We start from the raw sequence: 22535 nt of genomic DNA on the forward strand, positions 1-22535 counted from the left end.
TCCGTTTATTATGATAAATTCCTGATGGTGGAAAGTGAAACATCCTGCAAAAGAGTCACCTTAAAAAAAAAATTTGCACAAAGGCGCTAGGCAGGTTAGGGAGTGGCCTTGCTCCCCCCCCCCCCCGCCCCTGATTTCACAGAACTCCTCATCTGAAGGTCACTGATACCCTTCCCTGACATCAAATGTCTTCTTCACAGTTCTCGGTCCCTGAGAGCCCTGGCAGCTCGTGACACTACTTCCCCCGCCCTGCTGCGGCCCCACACCTGCCGCTCTAAGTGTGGGTGTGCCCCCCCCAAGGCTTTCCTCCGTTCTTCCTCTTTGGGGACGGGTCTGAGGTCGAGGGCGGCAGCTCCTGCTTACATTTCGAGCGGCTGGCTGGACATTTCCATCCAGATGCCTGTCATGCCTCAAACACAGCCCCTCTAGCAAACAGGGATTTTTAAAACATGAATTTTAAAGTCTTTACACACACACACACACACACACACAACCTTTCCCCTCAAAAAACAAAAAGCTGTCATGACTTGCCTATTTCTGTTCATTATGCCACCATTTTCCTGACCTTCTAAGCTTGACATTTCAGAGCCATCTGATGGCTGCCTTCCTTTGACCCTGTCCCCTCCCCCATCTTCTGAAGTCCAGGCCGTTTGCCACGTCTCTGAAATCTAGCCTTTCTTCCACATTCCCGGGGCCTCCAGCCTAATTCAGACTTACCAGAGCTCTCTGCTCTCCTAGACACATCAACACACACCACAGTGTGACTTGTCTCATCCCCTCCGATCTGCCAGCATCCGTTTTGCTCTTTCTCTGCTAAAAACCCTTCAGGGACCCTCACTGCTTGTAGGTAGGGGTGATACTCAGAATACTGAGCTTCTGATCTGTTCGGGGCAGCTGAGCACCAGCCCTGTATTTGCTGAATCTCCAGGCCAGCCAGGAGTCCTAGAGGAGGGAGGAGGGAGCACTTGGGGGGCTCAGGGTTGTAATTCCCAAGAGTGAGGCCCCAAGGCCTTGACCTGGCAAGGCCCTTTCCCAGGAGGTCCCAGCTGACTTCCCAGTTGTCTCTCACTTTGTTTCCCTGTCCCCTAAAGGATGGCTCCCCAGTCACAGGGATTTGCTGGCCTTTTGAGCTTGCCTCTGTTCGGAAGTTTCCCACCTCTGTTGTTTTGCTTTACTTGGTTCTGCTCAGCCAGAGTGCTCCCCCACCCCCCGCTGCTAGTACTGATTAAATCGAACCCATCCATAAGTCTTGATGTGTGGAAGCTGCTTCCCCACACCAGCCTACCCTTAGATGAGTTCATTCTAAATTCGCCGCAATTGCCACTCTTTGGGCAACTGATCGCGAACAGCCTGTGACATCTTCTCTGTTATAATCACAAACTGTTACTTAAATCTTCAATGACTTGACCTGTTTCATCTCCCCAGTTAGTGTGTTCCCTTCTGAGGGGTGGGGGGCCATAGCACCCACAGAGCAGGGCACAATGTGAAGCGTCTAGTGAGCACCAGCGAACATTACTCATTGAGCTGGTGGAGAGATGGGGACTAAAGTCTGAGCCTGGTGACCTCTGACCTCCCCTCTGCACAGGCACTCACCCCAGGTGCTTCACTGCCCGGGGCCAGTCCTCCCTGGTTCAGTGCCCTCATGGTACCCCCCATCCCCACCCCCCACCCTTGCCCCTGAGACTTGTTACTACTTTGAACATTCCCTGCCCCTAAAGAAACTTCCCTGTCCAGTTTCTTTTCCTAATTCAAAGTGTTAAATTAGCTAATCTGGTCAACTCACCTGTGCTGATCTAGTTATGGGAGAGGGCTGGCGGAGACCCTCAGGAGACAGGTTCATTTTCACCAGAGTCACATGGCAGCAACATCCTTGCCTCTGCCATGGTGTAATGGAGTCAGGAGACACTCTCCTCACCCCCCCAGCAGCCGCTGTGTTACTCCTTCCTCTGGGCTCCCACAGCACTTGGCCTATACCTCTCATTGTAGCACTTGGCACATGGTAGCTCCTTAGCTATGTGTTTTTATGTATGTTGCCCCTCCAATAGACTGTGAGCTCCTCAAGGACAGGGACTGTGTGTTAGTCACTGATGTATCCCCAGCGCCTAGCACAGTGCCTGGCACACAGTAGGTGCTCAATAAATGTTCATGGAAAGAATAAATGAGTCTTGTCTCTAATGATGGGGATTTCAGCCCTAGACTGTGGCAGGCAAAAGGGGGAGGAGAAAAACAATCCATACTTGGGAGCTTTCGCAGCTTTTGGACCCCTCCTGTAACACTGCAGGCAGCTGCTGCTTCGCGCGCGTCTGCGTCCCCCCCCCCTCCCAAAAAGGATCCGCGAGGAGGAGCCCTCCCCTCCCCCAGGCGGCTTCCAGCGGTGCTGCGCTGTCACCGGGAGCCGCGGGCGACTCCTGAACTCCCGCCCTTTGCCCCGCCCCCTTCCCCCGACAGCTTCAGCACTGTCTCCTCACCCCTGGGTGGAACCGAGTGGCAGAAATGTTGGGCCCAATGGAAGGGGCGCGGCGAGAAGTTATTTTCACCAGTATGGGTCTTTCTGACCCCATAATATATTTTTAGAGGCGGTTCGGTTGTCGCTGGTTCCAAAGCTCCTGGACCCGAGGTGGGCACTCATTCCCCTCCCGCCGCTCTCCCGCCTGAGAGGCCCAGAAAGTCGCAGCCTCTGAGAGCCTCGGCCCCAGGAGCGCCGGACGTGGGGACCAACGTCCAGCAGGTGGCGCCGTCGAGCTAGCGATGAGGGGCCGACGGCCCGGGAGAGCCCGGGATGGGAGAGGCGGCTGGGGTGGGGCCGGCGTCTTGCAGTTCCTCCGTTCCGGACTCTGCGTCCCCGACAGTCCCTGGGCGGCTCCGGCCCCCACCAAGGCCTCGCACGGCTCCGAAGCTTTGAACTCCACCAGCCCCCCGGACCCCACCCTCCACTTTCCAGGGAGAATTTAGCGGGGGCTGAACGTCCTCTCCCAATTGGCCTGCCGCGCCCGGCCCCGCCTCCTCGCCGCCCCCTCCCCCGCCCTCCGCGAGCGGCAGGTGAGCACCCGGCCCACCCGGCCTGGCGCGCGGGCCGCCGCTCTCCCCAGGTGCCGGGAAGGAGCCTCCGCCGAAGCCCGCCGCCGCCCGCCGCAGGCCGCCCGACTCGGCCCGCCTCCCCACCGCGGCCTGCTTTTAGCTGCGAGGCGCCGCTTTCCACCTGGAAATCCGAGAGCGAGCGGGCGTTCGAAGGCCAGCGGAGGGCCCCGACCACCCGCAGCGTGAGCCCGGGCTCCCCGCGGGGCTGGTGCGGAGCCGGGGAGGCGTCGGCACCCGGCGGCCCGGCACTGCAGCGGGCCAGCTTCCTTCGCGGTGGAAACCCGGGGTCTAGGAGAACACGTGGAGTCTTGGCCCGCCCCGCTGCGGGGTCCAGAAGGCCGGAGCAGGGCACCTCCCCTGGGCAGCTAAGCAGGCCGCCCTTGGGGAGGACCCCATTCCCCCTAAAACACACACAAACACACCCGCACAAACACACGCGTCTTAGCAGGGGCAGGACGCAATAGAACGCTGAACAGCTTCACTTGTTAGATTGTGGAAGGGGCAGTTTACTGCCCAATCCGCCCCCCTCCAACCCAAATGGGGATGCGCAGATAGTGGCTGGTCCTTTAGCGGGAAACAAGAAGACTTGAACTGGGCCTCCCTGTAACCCTGCACCCCAAAAAGGAACATTCTGGTAAAAGCATCATTAACTGTAGGCCCACGACCTTGGCACGTAAGAGGAACTAACTTCAGCTAAACAGCTGTGTTTGCCCAGTACGATTCTCTTCCTTCGTGGGTCAGTCGAGACCTATTTGGCAGATGGAGCCATGAAGACCGAGAGCGACTGGGTTCCCACCTGAGGTGAGCCTGGGCGGTAAGTGAAGCTGGCTCCTTCCCCTCGGCCCGGCTGGAAGGATGAGAAGGCCCACTTCATGAGGGGGGAGGCCACCGCCCTCAGCCTAGTCTGGAGCAGGGATGCAGGTCCTATCACAGCCCACACCTCCTGCCTTCGTCTTCCCACCCCAGCAGAAGGGCAGTGAGGGGCCCCTAGGAAAGGTGTGGGGAAAGGAGCCCAAAGGCAAGAAAACAAGGAGCTGCTGATGGGCTTTGCTCGCAACTCGCCTCTTTTCTGCAGGGAAATAAAGGGCCATGTGTGTCCACACCCCCAAACCCAGATGCCCACGGCTGCCCACGGCCCCCAGAAGGCTCCTCTCCTGTTCTTTTGGGGTCACGCTGACTCTGCCCACAGCATCTTCCCTCCTGCCTTAAGTGGAAAGCCTTACAGTCCGTACTGGCACACTCTCCCTTGATCCTCTCTTCTGAATCTCAAGTGATTACCTCGCTTCCTCTCCATCCTCCAACACCTCCAACTCATCGTTGAGTTTATTTTTTTATTTAAAAAAATAAACGTATTTATTTAAACAAACAAAACCCCTCTGTCGTTACCCAGTTTTCCTGTGGTTCCCCATCACCTAAGGCAAAAAAGTCCAAGCTGTGCTCCTTGGCATGCCTGGCAGGGCTCTGTCCCCTCCAGCTGCAGTGACACGGAGGTGGCTTGTAGTTTCCTGCACAGACCACCCTCTTACTTGTCTCTAAGCCTTTGCTCCGATTGTCCCCTCAGTTCAGAGACGCTTCCCTGGCACCCCTCATTCCTGTTTTTCTACTGAAGTGTCAACGGGGTACCCTCTCCCAGAAGTCCTGCCAACCACCCCACAGCCCTCACCCATTTCTTTGAGCTGAATCCTTGCCCTCACCACAGAGCTTTCGTGACCTACTGACAGATCTGATTTCTTAACTGCAAGTTCCAAACGGAGGACTGAGCTAAAATCAGTGCTATTATGTGGTTGTTCGGGAATATGAGAAAGCAACTGTTCTGGAAGCATCAAGAGCAGAAAGTGGGTAAGCGAAGGCCAATGAGGAAGATTAACGCTATGGCTCAAAGGAATGGATGTTCCTCCATCGGGACAGAAAGACCTGGGTCGAAGTGTGCTCCTGGGGCTTGAGTGAAGAGCAGCTCACAATTCACTCCTAGGGTTGGCTAGGCTCCGGCTGGCCAGACCCACAGATCCCCTCACCTGTACACCGACAGGGTTCTCCAGAGACTTAAGCCACAGGCAGAGGTCCTAAGAGTATAGCTGAAGCGTCCCAGACCTGTCAGACATCCCCTTCCCCTCAACCAGGAACGGGCCCATTCTGGAGCCAGCAGTCAGAAGGAATTGGAACTTCTACCACTGTTTTTCAGAAGTGGGGAGGAAAGGTGTAAAATCGAGAATGGGCATCTTGGCTCCACAGTAGCTGGGTCTTAGGAAGCCAGAACCATGGAAGGCCTGTGCCGTGCGGGTGGGCAGGGGAAGCACGGGCACAACAGCGTGGGAGTGGTAAGACTGTGTGGTCAGAGGCAGATGTGGGTGGCCCAGGGCAAGGGAGCCAGCAAGCAGGTGATTTCCCTGAGTTAAAGAGGATCATTCCTTAGAGTCACCTAAAAGAGGGCTCCTCCTTCCAGTCTGGCTACTCCTATGGCAGACAAGGAACGCACGCGCACATGCATGCATGGCTAAAGGGATGCAGGGACTCCGTTCTCCCCACCACTCCCCGCCCCCTACCCCATGATGTGCCGCTGCTTTGCCTTTTCTTTCCAGATCTTGCCCCAGCGGCTCCAATGTTCACTAGCCCGGCCACCCTGTCCTCATTTGTGCTACCGAAACTGCAAGGCAGGATCAGGGGGCTCCCATTGACTTGATCAGGATGCCCATCTGTTTTAACCATGGAAGTGCCAATACAGGGAGAAGAGTAAAGACAGGAGACAGAAGCCCTGACGCAGGTTTTTCAGTATGCAAGTGTTTTTGACTCCACAGCCAGTTGCTTAAAATGAAACATAAAGGGCAGCCAGAATACACACCCAAATGCAAAAAGGTAAAGGCAAACATAAAATAAATCACACAATACCATGAACCCCCACAAAACCAAAAAATTAAAACCCAAACCCCTCAACTTTATATATACATATGTGTGTGTGTGTGTATGTGTGTGTATGTGTACACACACATATGTGTGTACACACACATACACACACACACACACGTATATATATTTTTTTTTAAAAAAGGGAGAACAACGGTTCAAAACCAACTGGGCAGTATGGTGGGGGTGGGGAGCAGTCCTACAGAAGGGGGCCTAGAACTTCCCCCTGGGAACAAAGAACAAACACAATACAAAGAAAATAACCACCAATGCTCCTGCATGGGTCAGGAGTCTCCAGAGAACAGATTGTCCCATCCTCAAACTGGCTTTTTTTTTTTTTTTTGCCTTTTTTTTGTCTTTTTTTTTTCCATTTTCTTCTTTTGTTGTTGTTGTTTTAGCACCTGTACAATAAAACTGTACCATCTCCAACCAGAGCCGGCCACAGTGAGGCCCTCCTGCCTTTGGATGGTACATACTCTCTACAAGGATTGTTTGGAAAAAATAGCAATTGGTAGAAAAATAAGAACAAGAGTAGGAAAGACAATGCCACAGAGCGGGGCAGGGACAAGGGACCACCCGAGCTCCTCCCTCTCTCTCCCAGAACCAACCCAGCACCGGAGGCCAGGAAGGAGACCTGGCAGAGCCCCGCAGTCAGCCCCAGGTCCCACGGAGGGAGCAGAGCCCAGCCTCCTGCCCTCCCCTAGGAAACAGTGCAGCCTGGATCTCACATCCGGCAGTCCATCCCAGAACCCTCTGCAGATTCCAAAGGAGAATGGAGGACAGAGGGAGAAGCAAGGAGGAGAGAGAGGAAGGGGGTGCTGAGTCTGGCAAGGGGGAGAGGTGAGGGTCAAGGGCTGGAAGCTGAGAGACTCAGCACCCAGACAGGGTGAAGGCGGGAAGGGGTGCGGTGGCTGGAGGAGGGGGGGTGGAGATGCGGGAACAAGCCCATATTGTGCACTCCGAGGGGAGTAGTGAACCAAGTGTGAGGAGGGGGCGATCTTAGCCTTCAGGCCCATTCCTGACTCTCTGCAAAGAGAGTGACCCATTAACCCCTTCCCCCTACAATCCACCCTTCCCCAGAAACACTAATCTCAAGAAAGTGGGGCTGCTGCAAAGGGTGGGTAGTGAAACAAAAAAAATGGGGGGGGGGAAGCACCAAGGCCTCAGGATTACCCTCAACCCCCCAACCCCCCACCAGCACCAGCCACCTTCATTAGTCACAGGTCCTCAGCACCCCCCAGCCCCTCCTGCCCCCTCCCCAGTGGGGGGAAAACAAACCTGGGAGTCACTTTGTTGGAGGGAGGGGGCAGCTCCAGAGCTGATCAAGAAAGACAAAGAAAGGTGAAGAAAGTCCCTCAATACAACAAGTTGTCTCAAATCGTCACAGTGATACAGACTTATCAGAAACCAATGAAACAATACAAATTAAATACTAATAAAATAAATACTATGGAAGACAGAAGAACACAGGGGAACGGAGGGGGCGCTTAGAGATTTGGGCTTTTCTCATTTCTCCTCCAGACAGGCTGAGGCCACCCAGGGCCCAGATGTGGTCTTGGTCACACACAAAGGAGGCCAGTCCAAGAGACCCTGGCGCCACCTCCCACCATCCCCGGGATCTCTTGTCCTCAGACGTGGAGTTCAACTTTCCACCCCCATCACCAACCACAACAACAAAGACGATGACAGGGAGATGAGAACTAATCATAACCGGAAAAAAAAATCCAGTCACTAATGCTGGCATTGATAAGGCGGCTTCTTGTTGGTCCGTATTATTGCCTCATTCTGCAGTCTGGTGCTCGGTGGGGGAAAGGCAGGGGAGGTGGGGACGGGCGAACTTGGGAGGAGAAAGAAGAAAAGGGAGGGGCTGCTTCCCAGGTCAACTGTTCCAGGGCTGGAACTCCACCTCAGACCCCAGGAGCCGAAGGAGCTCTGGCTCGTACCGCACCAGCTCCACAGTCTCAGAGGAGCCTGGGGCGGATCTGTCGTCCATGCCTCCGGGCCTCTCGGCTGGGGTCAGAAGCTGACTGGAGACCACTTGCCGGTAGAACTCAGCCTTGGGCAGGGTGGCAATTTCAAAGTGCGGGAACCGAGCCTGAAAGATCCTGGAGGAAAGCTTCAGCCTCTTCAGGACGTCGGTAAAGAGGAACCAGTTGCAGGGCCTGGAAGAAGCAAGAGTAGGAGTTAGGGAAGGGGGCTGGGGGGGGGGAGGCGGTGGAGTGCCGGGAACACTCCGGAAGGCCCAGGAAGGGTGACAGTCTGACCGTCCCCCACCCCCCACGCCAGACTAAACCAGGGGCTAAACTCTCCTGTTTCCTCCAGTGCCTGAACCAGCTTTCAGCTTCACCTCTAGCACTCAGCCCGTGACTGACCTCTTCCCAAAAAGCGGGAGCAGGAGGGAAAGGGAACTTCCAGAACCTAAAACTCACAGCAGCCATCCCCAGACCTTCCCCCACACCCCATGACCTGGAATTTACCATCTGCTGGGACCAGTTCTCCCCCCCCCCCAACCGACCCCTGCTACCCTGTCTGGTTTCCCTTTCCTGTTCTCACTCCCGCTTCCCCTGCCTCCTTGTTCTCTGAGACCTTCCCCAACAGACGGGGAGCCGTGGAGAAAGGCCTAAACTGCGGGTAATCTAAAAGGCATTTCTCTTTGGCTCTGGAATGCATTAGACAAGTTTTTTCTCCAGTGGCAGCACCGTCCTTTCTGCAGGGCCGGAGCTCACATTACAGCCCGTCTGACTTTGCTGAGCACACCCGACTGGGCGGCAGCCTGGGGACAGCTGGGAGGGGTGCTCGCGAGGCCGCTCAGGGGCCACGCGCTCCCCGCTTTGAGCAAACCAGGAAGACATGAGGCACCCCTGCGTTAACGGTCCCCATTCCAAGGCACTCCAGTCCCTCCTCCTGTGGCACTGTCCTGCCCCCAGCGGCCCCACCAGCCTCCCTAACCGGCTTCCCTCTGCCAAGAGTCACTCTGGTGCAGCGCCCCCCGCCCTCACTGGATCCTCCGTTACTGTTCATTTACTAAAAGGAAAATTCGACCTTCTCACTCCCTGAACTGCTTTCCATGGATCCCCGGTACCTCCAGCAAACAAACAAACAAACAAAAACAACCCAACCGTCCAAATTCTTTACAGCAATATTGCAAGACCTGCAATATTGACCCCCTGCAACCCAAGACCTGCAAAACATGACCCCCTCCAACCTCTTCAGCCCAGTGCCCCCCTGTAGTAACACACACACACACACACACACACACACACACAGACACAGACACACACAAACGCACGCACGCACGCACTGTATACCTCCACCCCACCAAGTGCCAGCCGTTGGATGAAGGACAAGCCCTCCTTTCGGAACCTGTGAGCCTTTGCTTGTACCGCACCCTCCATCCACCTCTCAAGCCCAGCTTCCCCTCCATGGCACAGGAATGGGCGACCCCTATTATTCACTGGACACCTTGCTCAACTGTGGGACATTTTAATTTTGTGTCTTATTAGAGCTGATTATATACTCGTCTACCTCCTGCACTAGCCTGGAGATGCTCTGAAGGCCGTATTTTGTCCTTTGGGGTTTGCCTGGTGTGCCCGCTGAAGACACGGTTACGGGATTGGGTGTTCCGCACAACACCTAGCACTCCTCCTCAGACCCGCACCCCTGCTCCCTAAAATGCAACGCTCTTCCCAGAGACAGTAAACGTTCTTCTCGCACCGTCAGGAAATGGAGTGCTCTGGCTTTCAGAGAAAGGGACTACAGATACCATACAGTTGGACCATCACTTTCAAAGAATGAAAAAGAGCCCTCAGAAAGTTGGTCCTCAGAATCCAGCTTTGCTTTGCTGATTCCAAAGGCAGTTCTGAACCCCGCAGGGCCTTAGGGTCATCATTCTACACCCTCCCTACTTCTTTTGTTAAAGATCTGATTTATTTGAGAGTCAGCTCCAGCGTGCAGCATGGAGCCAGTAGGGGAGGAGCAGAGGGAGGGAGAGGCAAAACCAAGAGTCAGGAGCTCAACCGACTGAGCCACCTAGACACCCCTACACTGTCCCTACTTCTTGGAGAATCTGTATTCCCCATTGTACTGCAGCTGTGGGGAAGGACAGATTCCAAAGAGGCAAGGGAGGAAGGGAGGCCAGAACGTCAGGAGACCCAGCTTTGCCCAGAGCAAGCTTTCATGTGAAAACTTGATTGCTGTGTGGCAAGTGGCCCTTGGTTGCCCCATGTTCCATCTACACCTGACGCACACTACCCTGGTCCTTTTGCTGCCTGGGGCCCCAGATCCCGTTTCAGAGAAGGTGGTGCTGAATACCGTGGAAGAATTAATTAACTGTGCAACACTATATCCCAGAGGCCCTGCCCCGCCCTCAGGGATCAGCTGATGCCCAGAAGAATAAGGACCCAAAGCCCCTGGAACTTGATCCCTACCAGTGTCATCATATAGGCTATTTTTATTCTTATCAGGCCCTGAGTGAAGGGATGCACAGAGCCTTGTGGCTCAATGGGTAGAGTCATCAACTCAAGGGACTCACTTGAAGGGCTCCCGATCCCCCCGTCCGCCCTTCTCTCTGCCGTGTGCACTTTGTGTGCTTTCACTCTTTAAACATAAACAGGGTTGGGTATCTTAAATATGGGTATCAAAGGAAAAGATCCCTAAGAGTGTTTGCAAAGGTATTTGAACTATGTGAAGACACCAAGAAGAAGAAAATACTGAGCGATGGAGGCTAAGAACCAAAGGACAGGTCATCCAGCATCCCCCTAAGCAGCACAGCCACACGCCGCCGTCGGTGAAAGCCGACCAGAACCCCAGCCCCGCGAACTCCCTCCTGGATCATCAGGTAAAGATGAAGCCGGGTTTGCTCTAATGATGTCAGGTATAGTCTAGTCTCTGGAAACGGGTGACACCCGCTAATCACATACACAGTCATCTGACATGACAGTGCCCGTGCCATCATCTTGCCAACGTGAAGGCTCCGAGAAAGCAGCCTACGGATTACTTAAGGACCCCAGCAGCCCCTTAGCTATGGCAACCATATGTCGCGGCTTTTCCAAGAATCTCAATTGCAAATATTCTGTCTGGCTGTTCCCAGAAACCACAAAAATGTTCCAGAGATTCTAATAGTTCATCAGCCCAAATATCTCCCAGATCATCTCTTAGACCCAGGAACAGCGGCAGAATCCTTCGGAGAGCAAATCTAGGTTTGGGGTTTGGGAAGAACATACAGTCCATCAACCTAGAGCTTCCAGCCTCTGTTCTGAAGATGACTGAGCAGGGCGGGAAAGTCAGGCTGGCCTCGGTCATGTGTCAGCTTTCCCGAGCTCTAGCGTTTGCTCGCCAGGTCTCTGCTTCCTTCTGGAGAGCTCCACCCTTCCCAGCGAGGCAGGCCAGGGGTTGCCAGGATCCTGGCACTCTGTCCCTGTAGATCTCTTAGACACTTACCCGCGGGACACTGACACTTGGAGGTTGTAGCAAGGGAGAAGAGGCTTGTCTGAGAGCTCGAACATGAAATCATCCTCTTCCACATCATCTCCTTCTTGATCAGAGTTCCCGGGAGGATTATGTAGGAGGTCACAGGCAAAGCCATCTTTTTCCTCTGTAAGGAGAGCACGTGGGATATTAGGACTAAGCTACATGCACAAAACTGAAGAAAAGAAATGCTCCAACAGGAAAAGGCACCTGAAGGTGGGCGATCAGGAGACAGACCCCGGGCTGGGGCCCAGTTTCACTGATCCCATGGTTCCCACCCTTGGGAGGGCCCATGGAAGTTCTATCCCTGGGGGACACAATCCTGTGGCCAGAAATTCACTATATTCCTCCACCTTTCGGTAGGAAAAAAGCCAGGTGATATGAAGGGTGAGCTGCTGGGCTGTTGGAGACGAAGCCCGCCGGTTCTACCGACAGTCGAGGGCAAGGGAGAAACACCTGCCTGGCCTGCTGATCCTCAGAAGCCCAAGGGGGTGGCTCAGCCAGTTCCCTTCCCAGCCCACATGTCTGGGTGTGGCTCACTTCATTCCATCCCAACCTCCTCCTGCTCCAGCTTCCCCAGGGCTTCGGGGTGGGCACCTCCCCCAATCTGCAGCCCTGACCCAGGGGAGGGGTGCTGACCGCATCACAGATAAAGACTCTTCTAAGAGAGGAAAGCCTGGGTCAGAGGCTAAGGGCTCGGGAGAGGATGGCCTGAGAAAGCATGTACGGTCGGGTAGGGGCAGGGAGGGAATGAGAGCGGCCCAGGGGAGGGCCTGGGTCTCTCCTGCGTGTGAGCAATGCCAGAGAGAGGACGATGCACAGTAGGGGCTTCTGATAGGGTTAAGACAAAGCAAGGGAGGAGGAAAACATTACCCAGGGCAGAAGTGGGAGAGGGCGAATGAGGGGTGGCTTTGTGTGAATCTGGGGGGAACTAGGGTTTGGGTTGAAAGGGTCCATAAGTTACTAACAGGAGGAAAAGGCTGCCTCTACGGGGTCACTCCTGTCTTTGAGAACAATTCATGAAACCCAAAGCAATCCCCCATCTCTGAGCCACGGACAGCATGGGAGGAATCCGACTCCAAGCTTACCCAACACAGAACTGCTGTAAAAGTCCCAGGACACGCCAGGGTCACCCTCTGCCCGGCCCTGAAGATCGGAGAGGTGATCTGATGAAAGAAGAGAAGGCAGTGTGACAAGGAGGTTAGGCTGGAGAAGGATCTAGAGACAAAGCACGTCCATAGCGGGCTAAGAGGACAGGAGAAGGGAAGGAAGGACCACAAGAGGGCCTGGGAGCTACCAGAGGGAGATATGTTTCCTGCTGTTAATCCAAGGTTGCCAACCAGCAGCCAGGAGCCAAATCTAGCCCACTGACCACCTGGAGTTTGGCTCAGTGTTTTTAAACCAAAAAAAAAAAAAAAGTTAATTAACATCAAAGGTTTTAAAATTGAGAGATTTCACCTAAAAATCTGGATTTCCATCTTTTCTTGAAAAAAAAAAATCAGAAAATCTGGCAACACTGCGTCCCGCATTCCTGCATGTCAACAGTTGGCTAGAGGGAGAGGCGACATGTGCGTTCTCCGGCTCAACAGTCCCCACCCAGCCTGCTCTGCTGCCTCACGATCAGCCCCGAAGGCATTTAGGTCCGGGATACAGGCTCGCTCTTCGTGGTGTAAGGAATGGACTCTGCCAGGAGAATCTTCAACCTATCCCAAGATTTCAATTCCCCTGCGGGTCACAATGCTCTTAGAGCCAATCAGGGTCTCTCCAATTCAAAGTAAGATAAGGACGCATAATTCCTTCTGTTTCATCTTTGGAAAACATGGGGGAGAGGAGCGAGTTTATCCTCATAAAAACCCTTTGCTTGTACTCCTAGGTATATACCCAAAAGAACTGAAAACAGGTGTTCAAACAGAAACTTATATACAAATGAATGTTCCTAGCGGGTCTACTCACAATAGCCAAAAAAGGAAAAAAAAAAGTGGAAACAACCCAAATGTTGTTAAGCTGATGAAGGGATAAACAAAACATGGTCTAGCCATATAATGGATTATTATTCAGTTATAAGAAAAAACAAAAAACAAACAAACCTGACGTACACTACAACATGCATGAACCCTAAAAACATTACACTACATGAAAGAAGCCAGACACTGTAAGTATATGAAAGGCCATATACTGTACAATTCCATGCATATAAAATGTTCAGAACAGGCCACTCGAGACAGACAGAAAGCAGACTGGTAGTCGGGAGGGAACAGGAAGCGACTGCCTAATGGGCACAAGGCTTCCTTTTGAGGTGATAAAGTTCTGAAATTCAGCGGGGATGGTTGCACAACGGTACGAATGTACTGAATGTCATTCAACTGTATACTTGAAAATGGTTCCAATAGTTCATGTTTTGCTCTAAGTATTTTTCCCTACCAAACCCATTTTAAAGCACTTTCCACATACTTGACCTGAGGACAGGCAGCAGGTTGCGGCTTTGCCTTCTTTCTGCCCGGCTACGCAGCATCTATGCAACTGTCTCACCTCGCAACCCCACGTGCACAAAAAGCAGGTTTTCACGACAAACCCAATGGTGTCATCTGTGGGCACGTGCCCCAGTGGTTGCCAATATGCCACCCGGCACCTCTGGCAAGCTGACTTCGCTCTGTATGCTTGCTACCTGCCCTCAAGCGACACTTGGGCAAAGGGACCGGGTGATAGAGTCCAAAGGGCACAGAGGACGAGAGGGTCCTAGGGAAGCCAAATCCCAGGAGGAAAGTGGCGGCGCCTCCTAAAGGCACGAAGCTGGTTTTCCCCGGGGAAAGGCACCAACTGCCCTCCAATATCCTCCCCTTTTGGGTCACACATCGTATCCACAGAAACGCCTATTAGCTCTTGTGAGCTCCTGAAAGAAATAACTTTTTAGCAGCCTTCTAGGAGATGACGGCTTTCTTCTGGCAGGAAAAAGCAGCCAGAGAGTGCTTTCAAAATAATGGCTGAGAAGCTACAGTGGAAAACCTTTAGTCATGTATGTTAGATCTTTTTCTGTGTACTCTGCAAAACAACGCTGAGGTCACGACTGGCCGTTTGGGCACTTTTCTGCACCCTGTACCCTTGAGACTTGGAAAGAGTTTCTTCCAGAAGCATCAGTCAGGGAGCTGCCCATGGTGCCTGGCCTAGTGCTAGGTGTCCTGGGAGATGAAGGTGTGAGATCGTTAAGTTTCCAAAAGGCGGGCACCACGTCTGTCTGGCTCATCACTGTCTCCCCATGGCCTAAGCCCAGGTTCCTGGCACATCATAAGAGCGCAATAAATATATGGGGAAGACAGGGAGGGAGGAATTACTCCAAGGCAAGACTGAACGTAGCGTGCCTGCTTTACCAGCAGGCTGAGACATCGGGTCCTGATCACTGCTGTAACCCCCCGCCCCCACCTGCCCTGAGAGGTCACATGGCGACTCCGTCAGAGCAGCCCTCACTTGCCACATTCCTTCCTCACTGACAGCAAGTCTTGGTCATCTGCAGGGGAATCTGCCTTTCTTTTTTTTTTTTTTTAAATATTTTATTTATTTATTTGACAGAGAGAGATTACAAGTAGGCAGAGAGGCAGGCAGAGAGAGAGGGAGAGGGAGCAGGCTCCCTGCTGAGCAGAGAGCCCGATGCGGGACTCGATCCCAGGACCCTGAGATCATGACCCGAGCCGAAGGCAGCGGCTTAACCCACTGAGCCACCCAGGCGCCCCGGAATCTGCCTTTCTGAGGCAGCCCAATGTGAATCAGCAGGAGCCTAGATGTGGACGTCGGAGCAGGCAACAGGGGGTGCACCAGAAGCGACTCCGCGGCCTGCCTGACGGGGCAGCTTCCCCTCCCGCTGCCTCAGAGGCTCCTCGCACAAGCAGGACGAAGAGAGCCTTTCCTTTGCCTTGACTGGCCCTTGCCCCTTCCCACCACTTTCTGTCCTTTGCTCTTTTCCTCTCCCCGCGAAAGTGCCCTCAGCCCGGCAATCCCGTTCCCGGCTAAAGCTCCCTGCGAACTGCAAACAGGGAGTCCCGCCAGTGGCCGCACGCACGCGTCCCCGGCGGCACCGGCCGCAGCAGGCAGACAGCACCCCGCGTCCCTCGGCTGCTGAGCGGCTAACGACAACGTGGTAGGGCCATGGGATGGCACACTGTCCAGCCTTCAGAAGGAAGGACGTACTGAAACATGCCACTACACAGGGGGACCTTGGAAACGGGACACGACCTGAGCACAGACGCAGACGCAAAAGGCCCCGTGTTGTACGGTTCCAGTACGCGTAACGTCCAGAATGGGCAAATACACAGAGTCAGGCAGTAGATGGGGGTTACTGGGGGCTGGGGGGGAGGGGGAATGGAGAGCAACTGCTTAGTGGGTGTGGGGTTTCATTTTGGGGCTGATGAACATGTTTTGGAACCAGACAGAGGCAGTGGTTGTATAAGGTTGTAAATGCACAAAACGCCACTGAATCGTTCCCTTCGAAGTGGTTGATTTTATCTTCTGTGAATTTCACCTCCACACACGAAAAATATGTTTTAACTACTCAGTGTGTGAGAGGTCAGCCTGACAATCAGAGTTTCTCTCTTTCTTGGGGTCCCAACATACTGCTCCCTGTGTCCTCCAACCAAGACACCAGCTGAGGGACACGAAGGGGGGAGAAAACCCAAGAACAAGCAGTCTTCGACATGGGGTCATATGGCAGAGGTCTCCAACAGGAAAAACAAAACCTGTGATTCCGTGACCTCAGGGGATACACTGCTGACCCTTTCATCAGCAGAAGGAAAAGCAGTCCCAATACTTCCTCAGATGCCCCGAACCAAACCGCAACAACTCCCCTCGGCCCCTACATTCTTTCTGACAGTGGAGGGACACGAATCTGTTTTCCCTCGACTAGCCTGGATATTATTCTTTTGTTCAAAGGGTCAAAGGCAAATTGGTCACATGCCTGCCTGTATTTTGGCCCAAGGAGGAGGTCTTCCCAAGGCCTCTGAGAGTCTGGATGGCTTGGTGCTCCAAGCCTGAGGATGAGAAAGAAAGGGCTCTGCTGCCTGACCTCCAGTGCCCGGTGCCCTGCCTGAAATCCACGGATGAACGGACGGATGGGGTTGCCGCCACACCCTTCCGGATCTCAGGAGAAACGGGCTTTACTTTAAGCCAACTCGATACAGAAAAATCCACTTACAACCCAGATGGACTGCCAGCAACTTTTACTTCGTGAAAGGATTCACTACTGGATATTGGTAAATAGTGACATGCCTTTGTGTATTTAAAAGAGGATTCAGGGGCGCCTGGGTGGCTCAGTGAGTTAAAGCCTCTGCCTTCAGCTCAGGTCATGATCCCAGGGTCCTGGGATTGAGCCCCACATCGGGCTCTCTGCTCAGCGGGGAGCCTGCTTTCTCCTCTCTCTCTGCCTGCCTCTCTGTCTACTTGTGATCTCTGTCTGTCAAATAAATAAATAAAATCTTTAAAAAAATTTTTAAAAAGTATCTCTCCACGAGATATTTAAAAAAAATAAAATGAAAGAGGATTCAATTCCCAGACTTTTCCAAAACAGGGGCCTCGCACAAAAAGAGGGAAGCTCGACACCACGAGCAACACCGAGGCTTGTGCTCATCTCCTCCACCTGCAGAAAACGGAGCCCTTCGCACCCTACAAGGATTCGCCTTCATCTTCTGTCCTGTGGGATCGCTACTGGGGAAGGAAGAAGACAATCAATCTATAGAGAGTCTGGTCAGGCAAATGCTTGGGGATGAAAAGCAAAAAGCTTTTAAAATACCTCAGCCAGACAGACATTAAAAAAAAAGAAGTCCAGAAATCCACCCAAATGCATCTAGGTTTAGGGGCTGGGGAGGTGGGGCAGTGAGGGAAACGCCTCCCAAACTTCCAAGCCCAGGGTCAGGATGTCTCCTGCAGCCACTAGGGAGCCTTGTCCAGTGGTTCCCTGAGAGTTGCTGGGGGTGGGGGGGGGGTGACGAGATTCAAAAAGAGGGAAAAATACTCAGTTCAAGGAATTAAGCTCATCATTATGCCACTGAACCATTCACTTCCAAATGGTTATATGTCGTTAATTTCACCTCAATTAAAAAAAAAAAAACCTGAGTATTACTTTCTCATCCCACAAAAACAAACTCTGGGCCCAAGTCCCCTCTCCAAGGAGCCGCTGACTACTACCAGTGCCTGCCTCCCCAGGGTGCTGGGCCAAGGTCCTAGCCTGGCTTGCTAGCACTGTCCCAAAAAGCCAGCCAGAGATCTGCCTTTGAGGGCACTTGATATCTGCATGGAAAAGAGGTGACCCTGTGCTAACACCCCTTTCAGCTCTGGGTCCCCATTACAATGCTGAAGCTCCAGGTCTACAAAGTTGAGACGAAATGTTAAGATTTGAATGAAGGTGTTTGGCCTGGACAGGCTACCAAATGCCAGAATTAAGAAAAGTCTTCTCTTGGGGCGCCTGGCTGGCTCCATTGGTACCGCATGTGACTCTTGATCTTGGGGTGGGGAGTTCAAGCCCCCACATTGGTTATGGAAATTACTTAAAAATAAAATCTTAAAAAATCTTGACTCTGCAATGTGGGCTGGCATCCAGGTGACTTTAAGGAGGCATCAAAAGGCTGGCTAGTAGTTGAGATTAGCTAACGGAAATGAGGAGAAGGGGAAATGTGTCGGTTTCTAAATTTTTAACTACTGAAAATGGTTTCAACATTTGGATTCCTTTGGGATCTTGGAGAAGGGGCCAGGGAAGAAAAGAGTTTGTCTGCTTACTTAGGTGGTCAGAGATAGCTTTATTTGGATCCAGAAGGCCCGGAGACCCTCAGGAGGCCAGTTTCTAGCCCCAAGAGAACCCCCTGGATTAAACCTGTTGATCAGAGACAGAGCTTCATGCAGTGTTCTTATCGTGTTGGGAAGTTCTGGGTGTTCATCTGTGCCAGCTTCCCCTGGGAATCAAGTCAAGTGCAGACAATGTGTGTGTCTCTGTGTGTGTGTGTGTGTGTGTGTGTGTAAGTGCATGTGGCACATGGTAAGGGAGAAAAGGTCACAAAGGGTGGCTTTCCCTGAGCCCCACACCCCCAAGACAGTGCAGCCAAAGTGAACAAGAGTCATCACTAGCCCAGGACAAATGACCAAATGAATATCCCCAAACTGCTCTGCCCTGCAGGGACAGAGGTCCGGGACCCCAAGGCTGGGAGGAGGGAAAAGGCAGTCCTGCCCCTAGACAGAAGGGCTGAGTCCCAAAGGGAGGCCTGAGGCCTGTACACGGTGACCCGGGACTGCAGGGTTTAGTCAGCTCGACTGAGGGCTGGATGGAGGCTGGCTGCGCAGGAATCAAGGTCTCCCACATGGCCTCCCACCACTTCCTCTCCGGCTTTTATTAGTATCAAGTCGTGCTTCCCACCTAGCTCTCCTGCCATGGGGACTTTTAGTTCATGTTCCTTTGTTTCTCCTTCCATCATCAGCTATCGAGTTAAGCTTTGTTCACTAACTAAATGATCCCCTGGTTGGGAATCCAGAACTGTATCTTCGGGGAGGTGGGGATTTAGGACTAATGATTCCAGAATCTGGAATCTTGAGCCAGATACCAGGTGAGAGTGAGCAGTCTTGAGCAAACCCTGGGTCTCATGGACTCCTGGTCTGAGAGTGGTCAACCACGAACATGGAAGCCTCCACAGAAGGTCAACAAGACGACTGCCAAGGGGCGCCTGGGAGGCTCAGTGGGTTAAGGCCTCTGCCTTAGGCTCAGGTCATGATCCCAGGATCCTGGGATCGAGCCCTGCATCAAGCTCTCCGCTCAGCAGGGAGCCTGCTTCCTCCTCTCTCTCTGCCTGCCTCTCTGCCTACTTGGGATCTCTGTCTGTCAAATAATTAAATAAAATCTTTAAAAAAAAAAAAGATGACTGCCAGCTGCCTCATCTGTCCAGCACTCTGGCAGTCTGAAGAAGAAACTGCTAGAGTGAGGGCCGAGCTGTTGATGTCATTAAGGAGGTGGGGTTCCTTCATTCAGTCAAGTCTGAGGAGCTTCCTGGTGAATATGTTCGTACTAGACTTCCCTCCTTCCCTCTGCCCTGCTGCCCAACTCAGCAGAGCTATCTAACTGCAGGCACAAAGTGGCCATCCACTAATGAAAAAATAAATGCATGGTGCCTTGTGGTCCTTGCCATGGGCCTGAACACCAGACACTTTTCCCAAGAAGTCAGGTGAGGGAGGAAGAAAAAGGAACAGGAAGGTGCAGAGGGAACATCAGTTACCAAAGGAAGAGGCTGTGAAAAACAGAGCATCAGGGGGCACCTGAGTAGCTCAGTCAGTTAAATGTCTGCTTTTGGTTCAGGTCATGATCTCGGGGTCCAGGGATTGAACCCTGCATCTAGCTCCCTACTCAGTGGAGAGCCTGTTTCTCCCTCTCCCTCTGCCCTTCCTCCCTGCTCATGTGCATGCGTGCTCTGTCCAAAATAAAAAATAATAATAAAATCTTTTTTTAAAAAGAGAGAGAAATACAGCCTCAGAAGGGGTCCCAAGGGTTCCACTCTGAGCACCAACAAGGAGAAAGTACAAAGACAAAAGCAAAATGCTTAGTGTCACTTCTTTGTAACTAACATCCCACTCAGAACAGGGGTCAACACATTTTGCCCCCAGCTCAATCCATCAGTGGGACGGCTGTCTCCCTACGCAGGCCCACCCCACATACCTCGCTGGGAAATGGGTCCCTGTGGGCTGCCATGGCCCTGAGGAGGATGCATGCGATGTGGACACTCATGGCATTGGAACAAGAGGAAGTGGACCTCTGGGCTTTTTAAAGTGCATAGAGATTTCTGAGACACTTCAAGGAAAGCCTATAAAGAGGGCTGACGCCCCTCATGGGAGCTGTTGGAGATGAAGGGAGATGAAGAATATCTCCTCAGGAGTTCAGAAATGAGAGGCCAACCCCAAGGATGATGGCTTCAAGCCTGGGACTGTGCTTACCGCTGAGAAAGCGCTTCATGGTGTCGCTGCTGGCCAGCTTCATGGCTGTCTGCCCCGAGTAGGTGGCCAGTGTGGGGTCAGCCCCATAGGACAGCAAGAGCCAGATGGTCTCCAGGTTGTCATTGACCACCGCGTCATGAACCGGCCTGCAGAGGTGATACAGGGTGAGGACAATGGGGCCCAAGCAGGAACCTGGGTGTCTAGCCTCAGGCTACTTCATCAGGGGAAAGTAGCTTAACATGAGCCCAGAATAATATGGGTAAGAGTTTGTCTCTGAACTGTACCCCCCCATCAGATCTCCCCACTTCCTTCTCTCTCTGCCTCTTTCCCCTCCCTCCCATCTGTCTCTTAGGTTCTCCCTACATTTGGGACAGTCCCTGAGGTACACTGTAGCTCCACTGGTTGCTCTGGAGTTCGGGAGAGAATGGGCCCCTGACTGAGGATAAACTTAAAGCGGCTGCCGGGGGTATGAACAGAAAGATCTGGATGACTGCCCTGGAGCAGGGACGAGTGGAGTGGCTCTGTACACCAGGTGGCAGCCAAGCAAAGCCTGCCTCCTCTGACCCAAGTCCCTTACTTGGTGAGCAGTTCCTGTCTCGATGTGACCCAGGAAGCAAGTCCTCTGATGGAGGTGAAGGGCTGTAATATCTTTAAGACACAGCAGGTGTCTTTTTTTTTTTTTTAATGTACAGACATCAAATCAAGAATCAAATCTGGGATGTTACCCTAAGGCGGGCCTCCCCGTTCCTATAAGGCCAAGACTCTGCCGGAGACAGATGAGCCACCAGGAGGACGTGAGGGATGCCTGAGTGGCCGTCCTGGTAAAGCTGCCCTTGTCAGGATGATCCCTAGATAACCCAACCTCTCCTTGGGAACCAACGTGGGCTGGCCGGCCGGAACTCGTCCATCCCTGCCCCAAACTGCCCCCCTACAGCGGTCGGTAGCCGTCTTCCCGAAGCACTTCCCGTCAAGGCCTGGTGTGCTGCGAAGGCCCAGGCTGCAGCAAGTTCTCCGGAGTGAGGGGCCGAGCTGCGGGGCTGGGGGTGGGGGAGAGGGGGATGGGAGCGGCCTTCTTGCCTCGTGCCATCTTGCGCACTGCAGTTGACGTTGGCCCCGTGCTCCAGCAGGATGTTCAGGATGTCGGTCCAGCCCCTGGAGCAGGCCTCATGCAGGGCCGTGTAGCCAGCATTGTCGCGGTGATTCACGTCTTCGCTGTCCTTCTGGAGGCAGTAGAGAACGACATCCTACAGGGACAGGGACAGCTCCATGAGCGAAGAGAGGCCTAATTCTTGAAATCACCCCAGTTAGGCTCGAAGCCCTCCAAATGTCCAAAGAGAAAGTCTTAGAGCCTGCACTTTATTCTGGGGCCTAATGGGCAAGTCTCAAAATCTTCTGTCAATAAAGTCAGTCCTGAGGTGCATGGCCAGGGCCTCAGCTCTGGGCTATTTCCTTTGCAGTGGGGAGACACGTGTTACGACCAAAGATATTCCCTCACCTGGGCGTGGGTTGTTGAGGTGAGGTCCGCAGAGAGGCTCACCTGCCCACCCAGAGCTCAGACTCTCAGGCCTCAACTCCCTGAGTCCTGGTTCCCTAGTCTGGGGCTTTGCAAGAGGGCCCCAGACCAGAGAAATGAGGCATGTGCTGGCAAGCACAGCCTCTGGCGGTAACTGGAGAACAAGGAAGAAAGAATGGGTTGAAGTCCTCTCCCTGGGCGCTGGTTTTAATAGTTGTAAGCGCTGTCCCTGGCTGTTTACCCCAGGGCAGTCCGTTCTTGCCTTCCCCTCAAATCAGGATTGCTCGGAGTATACCTCAGCGTGGTCGTTCACTCACAAAGTAAAGATGAGCCTCCCTGGGCTACACGACAGGACCAGAGGCAGGACTCCGGGACTAGAAGCACCCCAGCTGGTCTGAGAAGAAGCTGGTGAATAAGCTGAGGGGGGAGGGAGGGGTGGCCCCCTCTTCTGAGGGGAAAAGGCAGGCAGCAGTACCAGAGGCCCATTGTTAGCCCTCTCTCCGGCCCTGGGGACATGGGCGGCTCAGGCATCCTGACCGACAGTTAGCTCACAGGCTAACAGCGAGGAAAAAGTGCTCGAGAAATGAGAAAGTGAGCGAACAAGCAAGCGAGTGTGTGCCTTTGTCGG

The 22535-nt window shown here is 53.4% G+C and overlaps 1 protein-coding gene across 3 annotated transcripts in view; it reads right to left on the minus strand.

Annotated features, from left to right (window-relative positions):
- Positions 1-7722: 7722 nt before the first annotated feature.
- Positions 7723-22535, minus strand: part of BCORL1 (BCL6 corepressor like 1) — a 59588-nt gene continuing 44775 nt past the window's right edge. For all 3 annotated transcript variants that reach the window (XM_044234556.1, XM_044234554.1, XM_044234555.1), the window contains 5 exons: positions 21472-21638; positions 20395-20540; positions 12534-12611; positions 11419-11572; positions 7723-8141 (listed from right to left, as the gene is read on the minus strand). In XM_044234556.1, coding sequence (XP_044090491.1) covers positions 7859-8141; positions 11419-11572; positions 12534-12611; positions 20395-20540; positions 21472-21638 — 828 coding nt within the window. In that variant the 3' untranslated portion in view covers positions 7723-7858. The remainder of the gene's footprint in view (positions 8142-11418; positions 11573-12533; positions 12612-20394; positions 20541-21471; positions 21639-22535) is intronic.

Source organism: Neovison vison, chromosome X, assembly GCF_020171115.1.
Source record: "Neovison vison isolate M4711 chromosome X, ASM_NN_V1, whole genome shotgun sequence".
Lineage (NCBI taxonomy): Eukaryota > Metazoa > Chordata > Mammalia > Carnivora > Mustelidae > Neogale > Neogale vison.